This window comes from Caretta caretta, chromosome 11 (assembly GCF_965140235.1).
Source record: "Caretta caretta isolate rCarCar2 chromosome 11, rCarCar1.hap1, whole genome shotgun sequence".
Lineage (NCBI taxonomy): Eukaryota > Metazoa > Chordata > Testudines > Cheloniidae > Caretta > Caretta caretta.
The window spans coordinates 41,176,913-41,188,172 of record NC_134216.1 but is presented as its reverse complement, the minus strand read 5'-3'; the positions used below and the strand labels follow the sequence as shown (position 1 = coordinate 41,188,172).

At 47.7% G+C, this 11,260-nt stretch overlaps 2 protein-coding genes across 7 annotated transcripts in view; one reads left to right on the top strand and one right to left on the bottom strand.

The window, feature by feature from the left end:
- Positions 1-1,043: 1,043 nt before the first annotated feature.
- Positions 1,044-4,277, bottom strand: LOC142068452 (uncharacterized). The gene is made up of 3 exons (XM_075117616.1): positions 4,037-4,277; positions 2,149-3,107; positions 1,044-1,560 (listed from the first exon to the last, which is right to left on the bottom strand). Exons 2-3 carry the CDS (start codon positions 2,723-2,725, stop codon positions 1,061-1,063), a joined length of 1,077 nt encoding a protein of 358 aa, XP_074973717.1. The 5' UTR covers positions 2,726-3,107; positions 4,037-4,277; the 3' UTR covers positions 1,044-1,060.
- A 78-nt stretch (positions 4,278-4,355) lies between these two features.
- Positions 4,356-11,260, top strand: part of LOC125644515 (neurabin-1) — a 92,456-nt gene continuing 85,551 nt past the window's right edge. For 3 of the 6 annotated variants that reach the window (XR_007359036.2, XM_048868542.2, XM_048868540.2), the window contains exons 1-2: positions 4,356-4,471; positions 5,331-7,221. Coding sequence is in view for 5 of the 6 variants with exons in the window: in XM_048868542.2 (XP_048724499.2) it covers positions 5,584-7,221 (1,638 nt within the window). In the remaining variant the exon portion in view is untranslated. The other 3 variants (XM_075117962.1, XM_048868541.2, XM_075117961.1) reach the window with 3 other exon arrangements.

Here is an 11,260-nt window from a genome sequence, read left to right as displayed (position 1 = left end):
CGGTCAGTTGGGAATCAATTTGGAGTGGGCAAATCTACTGTGGGGGCTGCTGTGATGCAAGTAGCCCACGCAATCAAAGATCTGCTGATATCAAGGGTAATGACCCTGGGAAATGTGCAGGTCATAGTGGATGGCTTTGCTGCAATGGGATTCCCTAACTGTGGTGGGGCCATAGATGGAACCCATATCCCTATCTTGGCACCGGAGCACCAAGCCGCCGAGTACATAAACCGCAAGGGGTACTTTTCAATAGTTCTGCAAGCTCTGGTGGATCACAAAGGACATTTCACCAACATCAACGTGGGATGGCTGGGAAAGGTACATGACGCTCGCATCTTCAGGAACTGTGGTATGTTTCAAAAGCTGCAGGAAGGGACGTTATTCCCAGACCAGAAAATAACTGTTGGGGATGTTGAAATGCCTATATGTATCCTTGGGGACCCAGCCTACCCCTTAATGCCATGGCTCATGAAGCCGTACACAGGCAGCCTGGACAGTAGTCAGGAGCTGTTCAACTACAGGCTGAGCAAGTGCAGAATGGTGGTAGAATGTGCATTTGGACGTTTAAAGGCGCGCTGGCGCAGTTTACTGACTCGCTTAGACCCACTCTTATTACTGCTTGCTGTGTGCTCCACAATATCTGTGAGAGTAAGGGGGAGACGTTTATCGCGGGGTGGGAGGTTGAGGCAAATCGCCTGGCTGCTGGTTACGCGCAGCCAGACACCAGGGCGGTTAGAAGAGCACAGGAGGGCGTGGTACGTATCAGAGAAGCTTTGAAAACCAGTTTCATGACTGGCCAGGCTATGGTGTGAAAGTTCTGTTTGTTTCTCCTTGATGAAACCCCCTGCCCCTTGGTTCACTCTACTTCCCTGTAAGCTAACCACCCTCCCCTCCTCCCTTTGATCACCGCTTGCAGAGGCGATAAAGTCATTGTTGCTTCACATTCATGCATTCTTTATTCATTCATCACACAAATAGGGGGATGACTACCAAGGTAGCCCAGGAGGGGTGGTGGAGGAGGGAAGGAAAATGCCACACAGCACTTTAAAAGTTTACAACTTTAAAATGTATTGAATGCCAGCCTTCTTTTTTTTGGGCAATCCTCTGTGGCTGAGTGGCTGGTTGGCCAGTGGCCCCCCCACCGCGTTCTTGGGCGTCTGGGTGAGGAGGGTATGGAACTTGGGGAGGAGGGCGGTTGGATACACAGGGGCTGTAGTGGCAGTCTGTGCTCCAGCTGCCTTTGCTGCAGCTCAACCATACACTGGAGCATACTGGTTTGGTCCTCCAGCAACCTCAGCATTGAATCCTGCCTCCTCTCATCACACTGCCACCACCTTTCAGCTTCAGCCCTCTCTTCAGCCCACCACCTCTCCTCCCGGTCATTTTGTGCTTTCCTGCACTCTGACATTATTTGCCTCCACACATTCGTCTGTGCTCTGTCAGCGTGGGAGGACAGCATGAGCTCGGAGAACATTTCATCTCGAGTGCGTTTTTTTTTCTTTCTAAGCTTCACTAGCCTCTGGGAAGGAGAAGATCCTGTGACCATTGAAACACATGCAGCTGGTGGAGAAAAAAAAAGGGACAGCGGTATTTTAAAAGACACATTTTATAAAACAGTGGCTACACCTTTCAGGGTAAACCTTGCTGTTAACATTACATACATAGCACATGTGCTTTCGTTACAAGGTTGCATTTTTCCTCCCCACACCGCGTGGCTACCCCCTCAACCCTCCCCCCCTCCCTGTGGCTAACAGCAGGGAACATTTCTGTTTAGCCACAGGCAAACAGCCCAGCAGGAATGGGCTCCTCTGAGTGTCCCCTGAAGAAAAGCACTCTATTTCAACCAGGTTACCATGAATGATATCTCACTCTCCTTAGGATAACACAGAGAGATAAAGAACGGATGTTGTTCGAACGCCAGCAAACATACACTGCAATGCTTTGTTGTACAATGATTCCCGAGTATGTGTTACTGGCCTGGAGTGGTAAAACGTCCTACCATGAAGGACACAATAAGGCTGCCCTCCCCAGAAACCTTTTGCAAAGGCTTTGGGAGTACATCCAGGAGAGCCGCGAATGCCAGGGCAAAGTAATCCTTTCACATGCTTGCTTTTAAACCATGTATAGTATTTTAAAAGGTACACTCACCGGAGGTCCCTTCTCCGCCTGCTGGGTCCAGGAGGCAGCCTTGGGTGGGTTCGGGGGGTACTGGCTCCAGGTCCAGGGTGAGAAACAGTCCCTGGCTGTCGGGAAAACCGGTTTCTCCGCTTGCTCGCTGTGAGCTATCTACAACCTCATCATCATCATCTTCGACCCCAAAACCTGCTTCCGTATTGCCTCCATCTCCATTGAATGAGTCAAACAACACGGCTGCGGTAGTGGTGGCTGAACCCCCTAAAATGGCATGCAGCTCATCATAGAAGCGGCATGTTTGGGGCTCTGACCCGGAGCGGCTGTTCGCCTCTCTGGTTTTCTGGTAGGCTTGTCTCAGCTCCTTCAGTTTCAGGCGGCACTGCTTCGGGTCCCTGTTATGGCCTCTGTCCTTCATGCCCTGGGAGATTTTGACAAAGGTTTTGGCATTTCGAAAACTGGAACGGAGTTCTGATAGCACGGATTCCTCTCCCCATACAGCGATCAGATCCCGTACCTTCCGTTCGGTCCATGCTGGAGCTCTTTTGCGATTCTGGGACTCCATCATGGTCACCTCTGCTGATGAGCTCTGCATGGTCACCTGCAGCTTGCCACGCTGGCCAAACAGGAAATGAGATTCATCTGAGTTCAGAGTGCTGTCCAGAGTGGTCACAATGGAGCACTCTGGGATAGCTCCCGGAGGCCAATACCGTCGAATTGTGTCCACAGTACCCCAGATTCGAGCCGGCAAGGCCAATTTAAGCGCTAATCCACTTGTCAGGGGTGGAGTAAGGAAATCGATTTTAAGAGCCCTTTAAGTCGAAATAAAGGGCTTCATCGTGTGGACGGGTGCAGGTTTACATCGATTTAATGCTGCTAAATTCGACCTAAAGTCCTAGTGTAGACTAGGGCTAACAGTAGTAGCAGTCCCTCAGAGATTGCAGCTCCTCCTACACTGTAATCCACATATAGATAGCCTGCAGGGAAGAGTAAAAGGGTGCTTTAAACTCATTTACTTCCATGTGCAGTCTTAGATATGTACAGCAAGCCATGATTTTGCCCAGAGAGTGAAGAAAGCATATTTAACTCTGAGGAAATCAGCTACAGGTGTACACTTACCAGCCATGTATATTGCAATATTATTCCAAACACAAAATGGCCCATAAGGTGGCTAGAAGAATTTTCCAATTAAACCTCCCACTCCATTCCTTCCACTCTGTCTCACTCCATTCCTTCCATTCTCCTCTGAATAGGCTTGATCCAACTCTATTAAGTTATTGAAGTCAATGGGGCCTACCTGAGTGATAATTATACAATATTTGGATTGTGATATTTACTTTTTCTGATTTTTGGTGTTTACAATTTTGTCAGCCTTTCATATTCAAAGATCGTGAGATTTAAAAAAAAATCATTTTCTTTGCTTTTTTGATTCATTGTTCAACATTTTCCCTGCTGCAACCAGCACGGCTGGATTTTTTTTTTTTAATGAAAGTTAAGATTGTCACATAACTTTGGAGCTGGGACTTTCAGAAAACCCCCAAACATCTCCAGAACTGACAGCACTGTGTTTATTTTTAGGCAAACTGACTCTTTTTAGGTAAAACATCATTCTTTGTGTTTAAAAAATGATTTTTCTTGGCTCCATGCCTGCAATCCTGCAAGGAGACACCTGTGTCTGTAGGGAGCAGCTTGCAGGATTGGGGCTCCGTCCTGTTGTATCCCCCCCAAAAAAAACGTTTAGGGTCCCAACCATCCCTTCCAACTCCGTAAAACAGCCGCAGTGCAGAAGTACCAAGATACTTTTTTGCGAGGGGGCCCGGAAACTTTATTTTCAAAGTTAAGCGTTTTGAAATGGCTTTTGCTTCAGTTCAGAAATCATGGGGCAAACCCGAGACGCGCTGATCACCTGGCCCGCTGGGTTCAACGGGAGCTTGAGGCTCATCAACACCTTTCAGAAGCGGGCCCATTGGCTTCGGTGGAAATGGGAGCTGCTGGCTCCCAGGAGCGGGCCCTATATCGGCTACTTTGGGAGGGGAAACCATAGATCGGAGAGAATAATCCATAGGGCTGAAGGCTCGTCTCAGCCGCCGGGAGCAGAGGGAACCGAGACACACGAGCGCTCCGCTACCCTTCCCCAGATGGTATCATCCCCACCGAGCCCTTATCCCAGCGTGGTATATCCCAGCGGAGGAGGAGCTTCTCTCGCCACCCCCTCCTCCCCCCCCCCCCAGTGTGGAGCGGAATAGGCTCGTGCTCGTCGCGCCAGCCTTTGTGTGAGAGCGCGCGGGCGCCACACACCGGGGCGCCGGGCAGGCCGAGTCGGACGGGCGTGATGCGGCCGGTGAGTGGGGCGGGCGGTACTTTGGGGGTGGGGAAAGGAGTTCGGGCTGCGGCTGCCTGGGGGTGGGTAACGACGGCGCTGTGCGTGCGGCCGCTGGGCGGCCGGGAGAGCTGAGGGGAGGGAGCCGGGTAGCCCCCCCGCCGCCAGCGGGGCTGGAAAGTTTGGGGTGAGGCGCTGGGAAGCAGGGGTCGGCTCTGTGGTGAGCCCGGCTCCCGCCCCACGAGTCCCGGCGGCTCCTCCTCGGGGGACTCGCTCTCCTGGGACGCTCCAACTCGGGGCCGAAACTTGTGGTTTTTCCCTTCCGGGCAGCGCGGAGGCGCCCGGAGCCCCGTGGGGCGGCCGGGGCCGGCTGCGCCGCAGGGCGCCGCGGGAGCGAGTCCGGGAGCGCTGCGCCCCTGGGACACCCCGCCGCGGGGCCGGCGCACGGGAGGGGCCAGGCTGGCCGCAGCTGCTCAGAGTGGAGCGGGGTGGGTTAGCCAGCGTGTCCCCCGGCAGTCGGGGTGGGGGGGGGACAAGCGCCGGGGCGGGTTGGCTTTGGCCGCCCCGTAGGACATGGTGTGGCCCGTGGGAGGCGAGTCCGTGCCGTGCCGGCTATGGAGGGCGGGGGCGTGGGCCGTGGGCCGTGGCACCCCCGGAGGGCATGGAGTGAGAGTGACACTGAGTGTAAGTCTGGCCCTGCACTTCAGGTTGTTCATGGGTAGGGCAAGCATTTAGAGAACTTGATTTACTCTTTCCTTGCAGGGAAAGGGGACACAGTGGGCTTATTTCTTGCCCTTCCTCAGCGTGGGAAATTCCATTTGAAGCCCTGGGGAACTGGTGAGGTCCCAAGTAAATTAAATTATTCTTTCTCTCTCTGCAGATGGCTTTCTGGATACCATGATCAGCAGTGGATTTAATATTTTATATATCCAGATATGTCTTGATCTCTCTCCCGTAACTCTTTTCAATGTGAGCATGGAAGAATAACCCAGTTAGAGGCTGCTTTTCAAGTCTCATCCTCTCCAAGCCACAACAGGAACATATCTAGGCAGTGTGGGGGTGGCAGAGGCTGTTGGTGCCCTGGATTTTTCCTCCACATTCTTTGCCCAGAGTGAGGGTCTCTGTTTCTGACCATGATGAAAACTGAAGGCAAAGGGGAAAGGACTCTGAGAAGCGCTTCTCCACACAGAAATACTTATAAATCTGATTTCCATGCCATCAAGTGCTCCTTCGATGGGGTAAACATCCCTGAAAATGCTTCCAACAAAGTGGGCCCCCAACAGAAGCTGAACACAACCTCCAGTGGAGGGGGAAATGACCCACTTAGCCGCGGCAGAGCTGCCACCTACGGCAACAGAGTACACAAGATCAAAAACATGTTCCTGCAGATGGGGGGCTCCTCTGCCACACCACTGTGTGAAAGTAGCTCCCCCACTGAGGCCAAGATCATCAGCAGGGCAGTACCAACCGATCTTGTTCCTTCTCCCAGCAGCCCATCTTTCCACAGTGTCCAAAAAAATAACCTCCTTAATACCAGCCCCTGCTGCAGCCCTCTGGACCCACTGCCTGTGTCTTCCACGGGTGACAAAATCATCCGCAGCAAAGATGAGGGAGATCTGGACAAAGCTGCCCTGGCAGAAAAGTTTTCTGAGACCAGGAAACTTTTTGAGAGGAACATAAAGCAGCGGAGCTCGGTGGACAGATATTCTCCCAGCAAATGTGAAAGAAGTGAAGATAAGACGAGACGTGGTTCAGCCTCTCCTGACTGCAGCAGTGTGGTGGATCATTTTAATTTCAATTTCAATGTAGATGTGATCCCTCATCTAGCCCTGGAAAGAGCTGAAAGTCAAGGCAATGATGAGCACAGGCAGCAGCATCTCAGTTGTGGCCCAAGATCCTCCTCCTTGAATGCAGGACCAATTTCTAGGAGGCTGGAAAGTTTTCTTGGTGACAGTGACACTGAAGAATCCAAAGAAATTTACAAAAGTGTGTGTGTCCCAAGTCAAGGGTATGTGCTCCCCTATAGCTGTGAGTCACCTGCTGCTATTCAAGGATGCACAGAGGAGAGCCCATGCCCCAAAGAGCCCGTTTGTCTCAGTAGTAGCAGCAGGGATGAGCTGAGCAAGTCACCTGAAGAAGTGCATACAAGGGAGCAAGTGGCTCCTGGGAGGGGCCATCCTGATGTGAACAACACATCTGATAAGGAGGCAAAGAGGTTAGCGGACAGTGCCCCCCAACAGGTCTCCCAGGTAGAGATAGTTCAGGCTGAACTGGTTGCGGTGCAAAAAGAAACTTCAGGGAATAAAGAAGATACCTTGAGGAAAGATAGTGTCTTTCATGGGGAGCAACCACTCAGGCACCAAACTGGGGAAGAGAACAATCATTCATTTGGAGGACTGGAAGAGGTTACGGTATGCAGTGAGCCCAGTCAGAAAGAAATAAGAGAGGGGGTGTCTCTGAAGGAAGTTCTTATCACACAGGTTCCGGACAATCTAGAACAGGAGGGAGACATTGAAGAGGAGGAGCATATGGTGGAAAATCAGAGAGAGAAGTTCATTGCATTTTCTGTCAGTGCTTTTGGAATAGAGAATGCAGGTTTTGATGATGACAGGGATACAGAGTCTGAAAACCAGGGCCCTGAAGGTAAAGAAACATTGGAGGGGGAAGAGGACTATACCTATGACAGTGATTATGAGGAGTTTCCTGGGCTATCTGAAGAGGAAGATCCTGAGCCAGACAGAAGAGTCAAGTTTTCAACAGCCCCTATCAAGGTAAAGTATGTCATAATGATGTTTTGCTTTGTTTCTAAACATGTTCTTAGCCATACAGGAAGTGCATTTTGATTATGTGCCTTTCAGAACTTTAAAAATGGTGTTTATATTTCTTATTGTATTAGATTAAATTGCAAAATAAAGCAATATTGAATAGGGTTGTAAACAAGAATTACCACTTCTAACAGGTTTCAGAGTAGCAGCCGTGTTAGTCTGTATTCGCAGAAAGAAAAGGAGTACTTGTGGCACCTTGGAAACGAACAAATTTATTTGAGCATAAGCTTTCGTGAGCTATGCTGTAGCTCACGAAAGCTTATGCTCACCTCTAACAGTTCATTACAAAATTCTTGAGGATTTCAACCCCCTCTCCACCTGAGTTATTACAGCTGTACTTTAAATGCAAGAGGTGTGGGTGATTATTCAGCATACTTTTCTCTATTAGATGATATTATTCAGGGGATAAGGATTTCATCTATGTTATAGTCACGATTTTTACCTTGTTAGGGCTTGCTTTCCCTCCTTTTGAACTGTGGGACCTAAAAAGGGTCTAGTCTATGGGGTCCTCCATGATAGGAATTACAGCATAGTTTCCCAACGTGGCTAAGACATGGGTGTATGCTATCAACCTGTTAGATAAAACTGTTCTAATCATGTTGCCAGACCTATTCTGCTGCAGTAGATTGCAGGACAGTAGCATGGTTCAGGTACAGAGTTAGTACTTGGCTTGATCCTAGTTAAACTCTGGGACCGAACTGTGTTGTCTGTGAAGGAAAAATGATTTTTGTTTTTTATACTTGTCATTTGTGTTAAGTTGTATTTGGATGGAAATTAGAATTCAATTAAAATGCACAAAAAGAGCATTTTAAAATTATGCATTAGTTAAACAAAACTACCTTAAATGTGTTGGATATATAAAAAATACATTTATCAAAACCTGTTTTGCATTTAAACATTAATTATTAAACAGAGGGAGTATTATCTGAAGTTAGTGCATTGAACTGATTGTTTCTCATACACTCTGTGACTAAGGCCAGAAGGGACCACGAGATCATCTAGTCCGACGACCTGTGTATCACCCAGCACCCACACCCTAAGCTCAACAGCCAAAATTAGATCAAGGTTTTACAACTCACAGGAGACTAGTCTATTATGTGCCACAGGCAGAGAATAGGAGGGGCTGAGGTGCACCAGTGCCTGAGACCATCGCAGTGGCAGGGGAGTGATGCAGTGTGGTACACCCAGAAAATCCTGGCAAGTGATGCACACCCATATGCTGCAGAGGAGAGCAAAAAATCAAAATGTCACTGCCAATCTAGCCTGGAGAAAAATTTCTTCCCGACCCCACATATGGTGATCAGTTAGACCTTGAGCATGTGAGCAAGAACCAGCCAGCCAAGTACCTGAGAGAGAGAACATTTGGTGCCACCTGTGAGCCCTGGCCGTCTCCCTCCAATATCTTATTTTTAGCTGTGGCCATCCCTATGTCATGTCTGCTGCTCTTCCCCTCTTTTAGCTTTCTGGTGGTTGCAAGGAGAATGGCTTAACTGTTCCCCCCTCCCCCCGTCCAAAGCCTCAGTCTTATTCCATAGCCTCTGGCTTGTAGATATCTGATAAATTTGAAGCATTCCAAAATGCATACTCTGGATGTTTTGAAGGGAGACACATTCTCTCTCTGTTCTACAATCTCATCCCATTGCTTTGTGGTTGTGGGGAGAGGAGTGATGGGGAGGGTGTAGTCTTTGCTGCTTTACTGCTTCCAGCCTCTCTTTTTGGGGAGGGGAAATAGCTTGAGTGCCTGGCTGTACTGTTGTTCAGAGTTTCTCAAACAACAGTAGCATGAAACTGATCTTACTCTTATCACTTTTCACTGTGCTGTTCAGTTCCCTGCGCTCAACACTGAAACTAACAAAATTCTGAGCAGCAGAAGAGGCACTATAGCTGTGTGAGGACTTAGGAAGCCAACATTGCATTAGTTTACGCTGAGTTTAAGCTTGGAGGATTATCTTCTCAGCCAGAAGGGTTAGAGGTGTTTTTAAATAAAAGCATAGATTCTGCAGATGCTGTCAGGTAGTAGGAATCTTTCCCCTAGGTGAGTGGATTTTTCAAGCCCTGCTGCTTTTTGATGTCTGTGGAGATACACGGTATTGAGTGAGTGACTTGACTTTCCTCTGACATCGCAGAAGGTGGGTAATATTGAGCGATTGCTCATCTGCTTTTCGGATGATGTTGAATACCACCTGTTTGTTCTATTATCTCTCCTGTTCAGAGTATTTGTGAAGTTATTAAGGAAGATCATGAGATGGTTTAAGTTGCAATGCCAGTATAATGATGACACTTAGTTCTACATCGCCTTATTGCACCTGCATGGAATAACATGTTTGGTTTTTTTCCTATTTTTGATCAAGTTGGGATATGAATAAGAGCTACTCAACCTGGACAGTAGAGAGGTGGAAACAGATTCTGGTGATGGAAGTGGTAGTAGTAAAGGGCAGCCCTTATAGGACTCTTTGGAAGCAGTGTCTGTATGTCTTTTCAGGGGTTCACGGTTCTGAGTCCTGCTGCAATCCTGGAGAGACTGAGGATTCCAAAAGATAACAGCAGTAGCTAAGAGTATTCTTTCATCTTTGTTTGACAAGGAGGATGTGGTATTTTCTGAGGGATAACTTGAGTGAGTTTGAGTTTCTTGTGTGGCCTTTGGTTTTTTTCCTCTTGGTGTTCTGAGTTTATATAATTTTATTTTTACAACTAAACTACAGTTCTTATGTGATGAGTGCATTTTTAAACTTCAAAGATGTATAAAATCTAATTGTTGCAGAATTCATAGGTGGTATACTCATTTTTTTGGTATCATTGATTTAGAAAATTATTAATAATCAAAGTTCTTAATGTTTATATCTAGAAACAGACTAAAAGTGAGCAAAATTCAGGATTGAGTATTTAAAGTTATGAATACTAACTTAAGTTAACTTAGTCTTTTCTTAAAAATATTTAGGTTAACTTTCTTGAACTATATGAATAGCTGTGAATTAATACAGAATATATTTTATCACCTAACCTGTGTTACACTGAAGACATCTAAATTATTTTGCAGCATGGGATTCATTTTTCTGAATGTGATAAACTGCAATTAAAATGTATGTTTGTTTACATAAGGCTCTTTTATTTTAGAAGTTTCCATACCTACTTTTTAAAATCCTGTTTTGGTCCTAACCATATCAGAGGACCTTCTCTTCCAGTGGGATCTTAACTTAACAGGATGGAAAAAAATACTTTAATCTGACACTTGCTGTGTCAACACTTCAGCATTTGTTGTTTGAAGCCTGAGAGGTTTCATTTTTTGGCAGTGGAATGTCCATTCTTCTCACAAATGCTTTGACTTCTGTCCTCTTTGTACCTCCTCATATGATCCTTTTGGACAACCTTAGACTTGATCCTGGATTTTGGTAAAGCCACTAAAGCAGTGTGCCAGGGAGGAGGGCTGGAGTTGCTGATTGAAGGGGCTGACCTGAGGAAGCTTACCTGCAGTGAGTCTCTCTGCTTTGCTTCCTACTAGCACAAACCGTATTTCCCAGTCATCCTCCTTGGTATGAGCAGTCTCTTCCTGCTGCTTTCTCTTCCTCAGCCCTGGAAGCAGCAGTGGATGATAGTATGTGCTTTCATCAGATGCTTGGGACTTTTGGCACAAAGCTGAACCCAGAGTCAATGCTACAGTGGCTGCTGACAGTAGGTGGGATGAGAGCTTGCTGCCTTGTCCGGGAAAAGGTGTACATCTATTGAAACAGCCATAGAGGAGCATAACATAGTGGGGCAAAAGCCAATTTTAAGTAGAAGTGTCAAGAATTGGGTTGGCGTGGAATCTGGGTTTTGTACTTAGGAGGTGGCACTGATCTGATCAGTCCTAAAAGTGCCTTTTCCTCAATGTTTCAGAGTGGTAACTTAGAGTGTGTCTACACATACAGCACTGCAGCGGCACAGCTGCATTGATTCAGCTGCGGTGCATCTGGTGAAGGCGCTCTATGCTGATGGGAGAGAGCTCTCC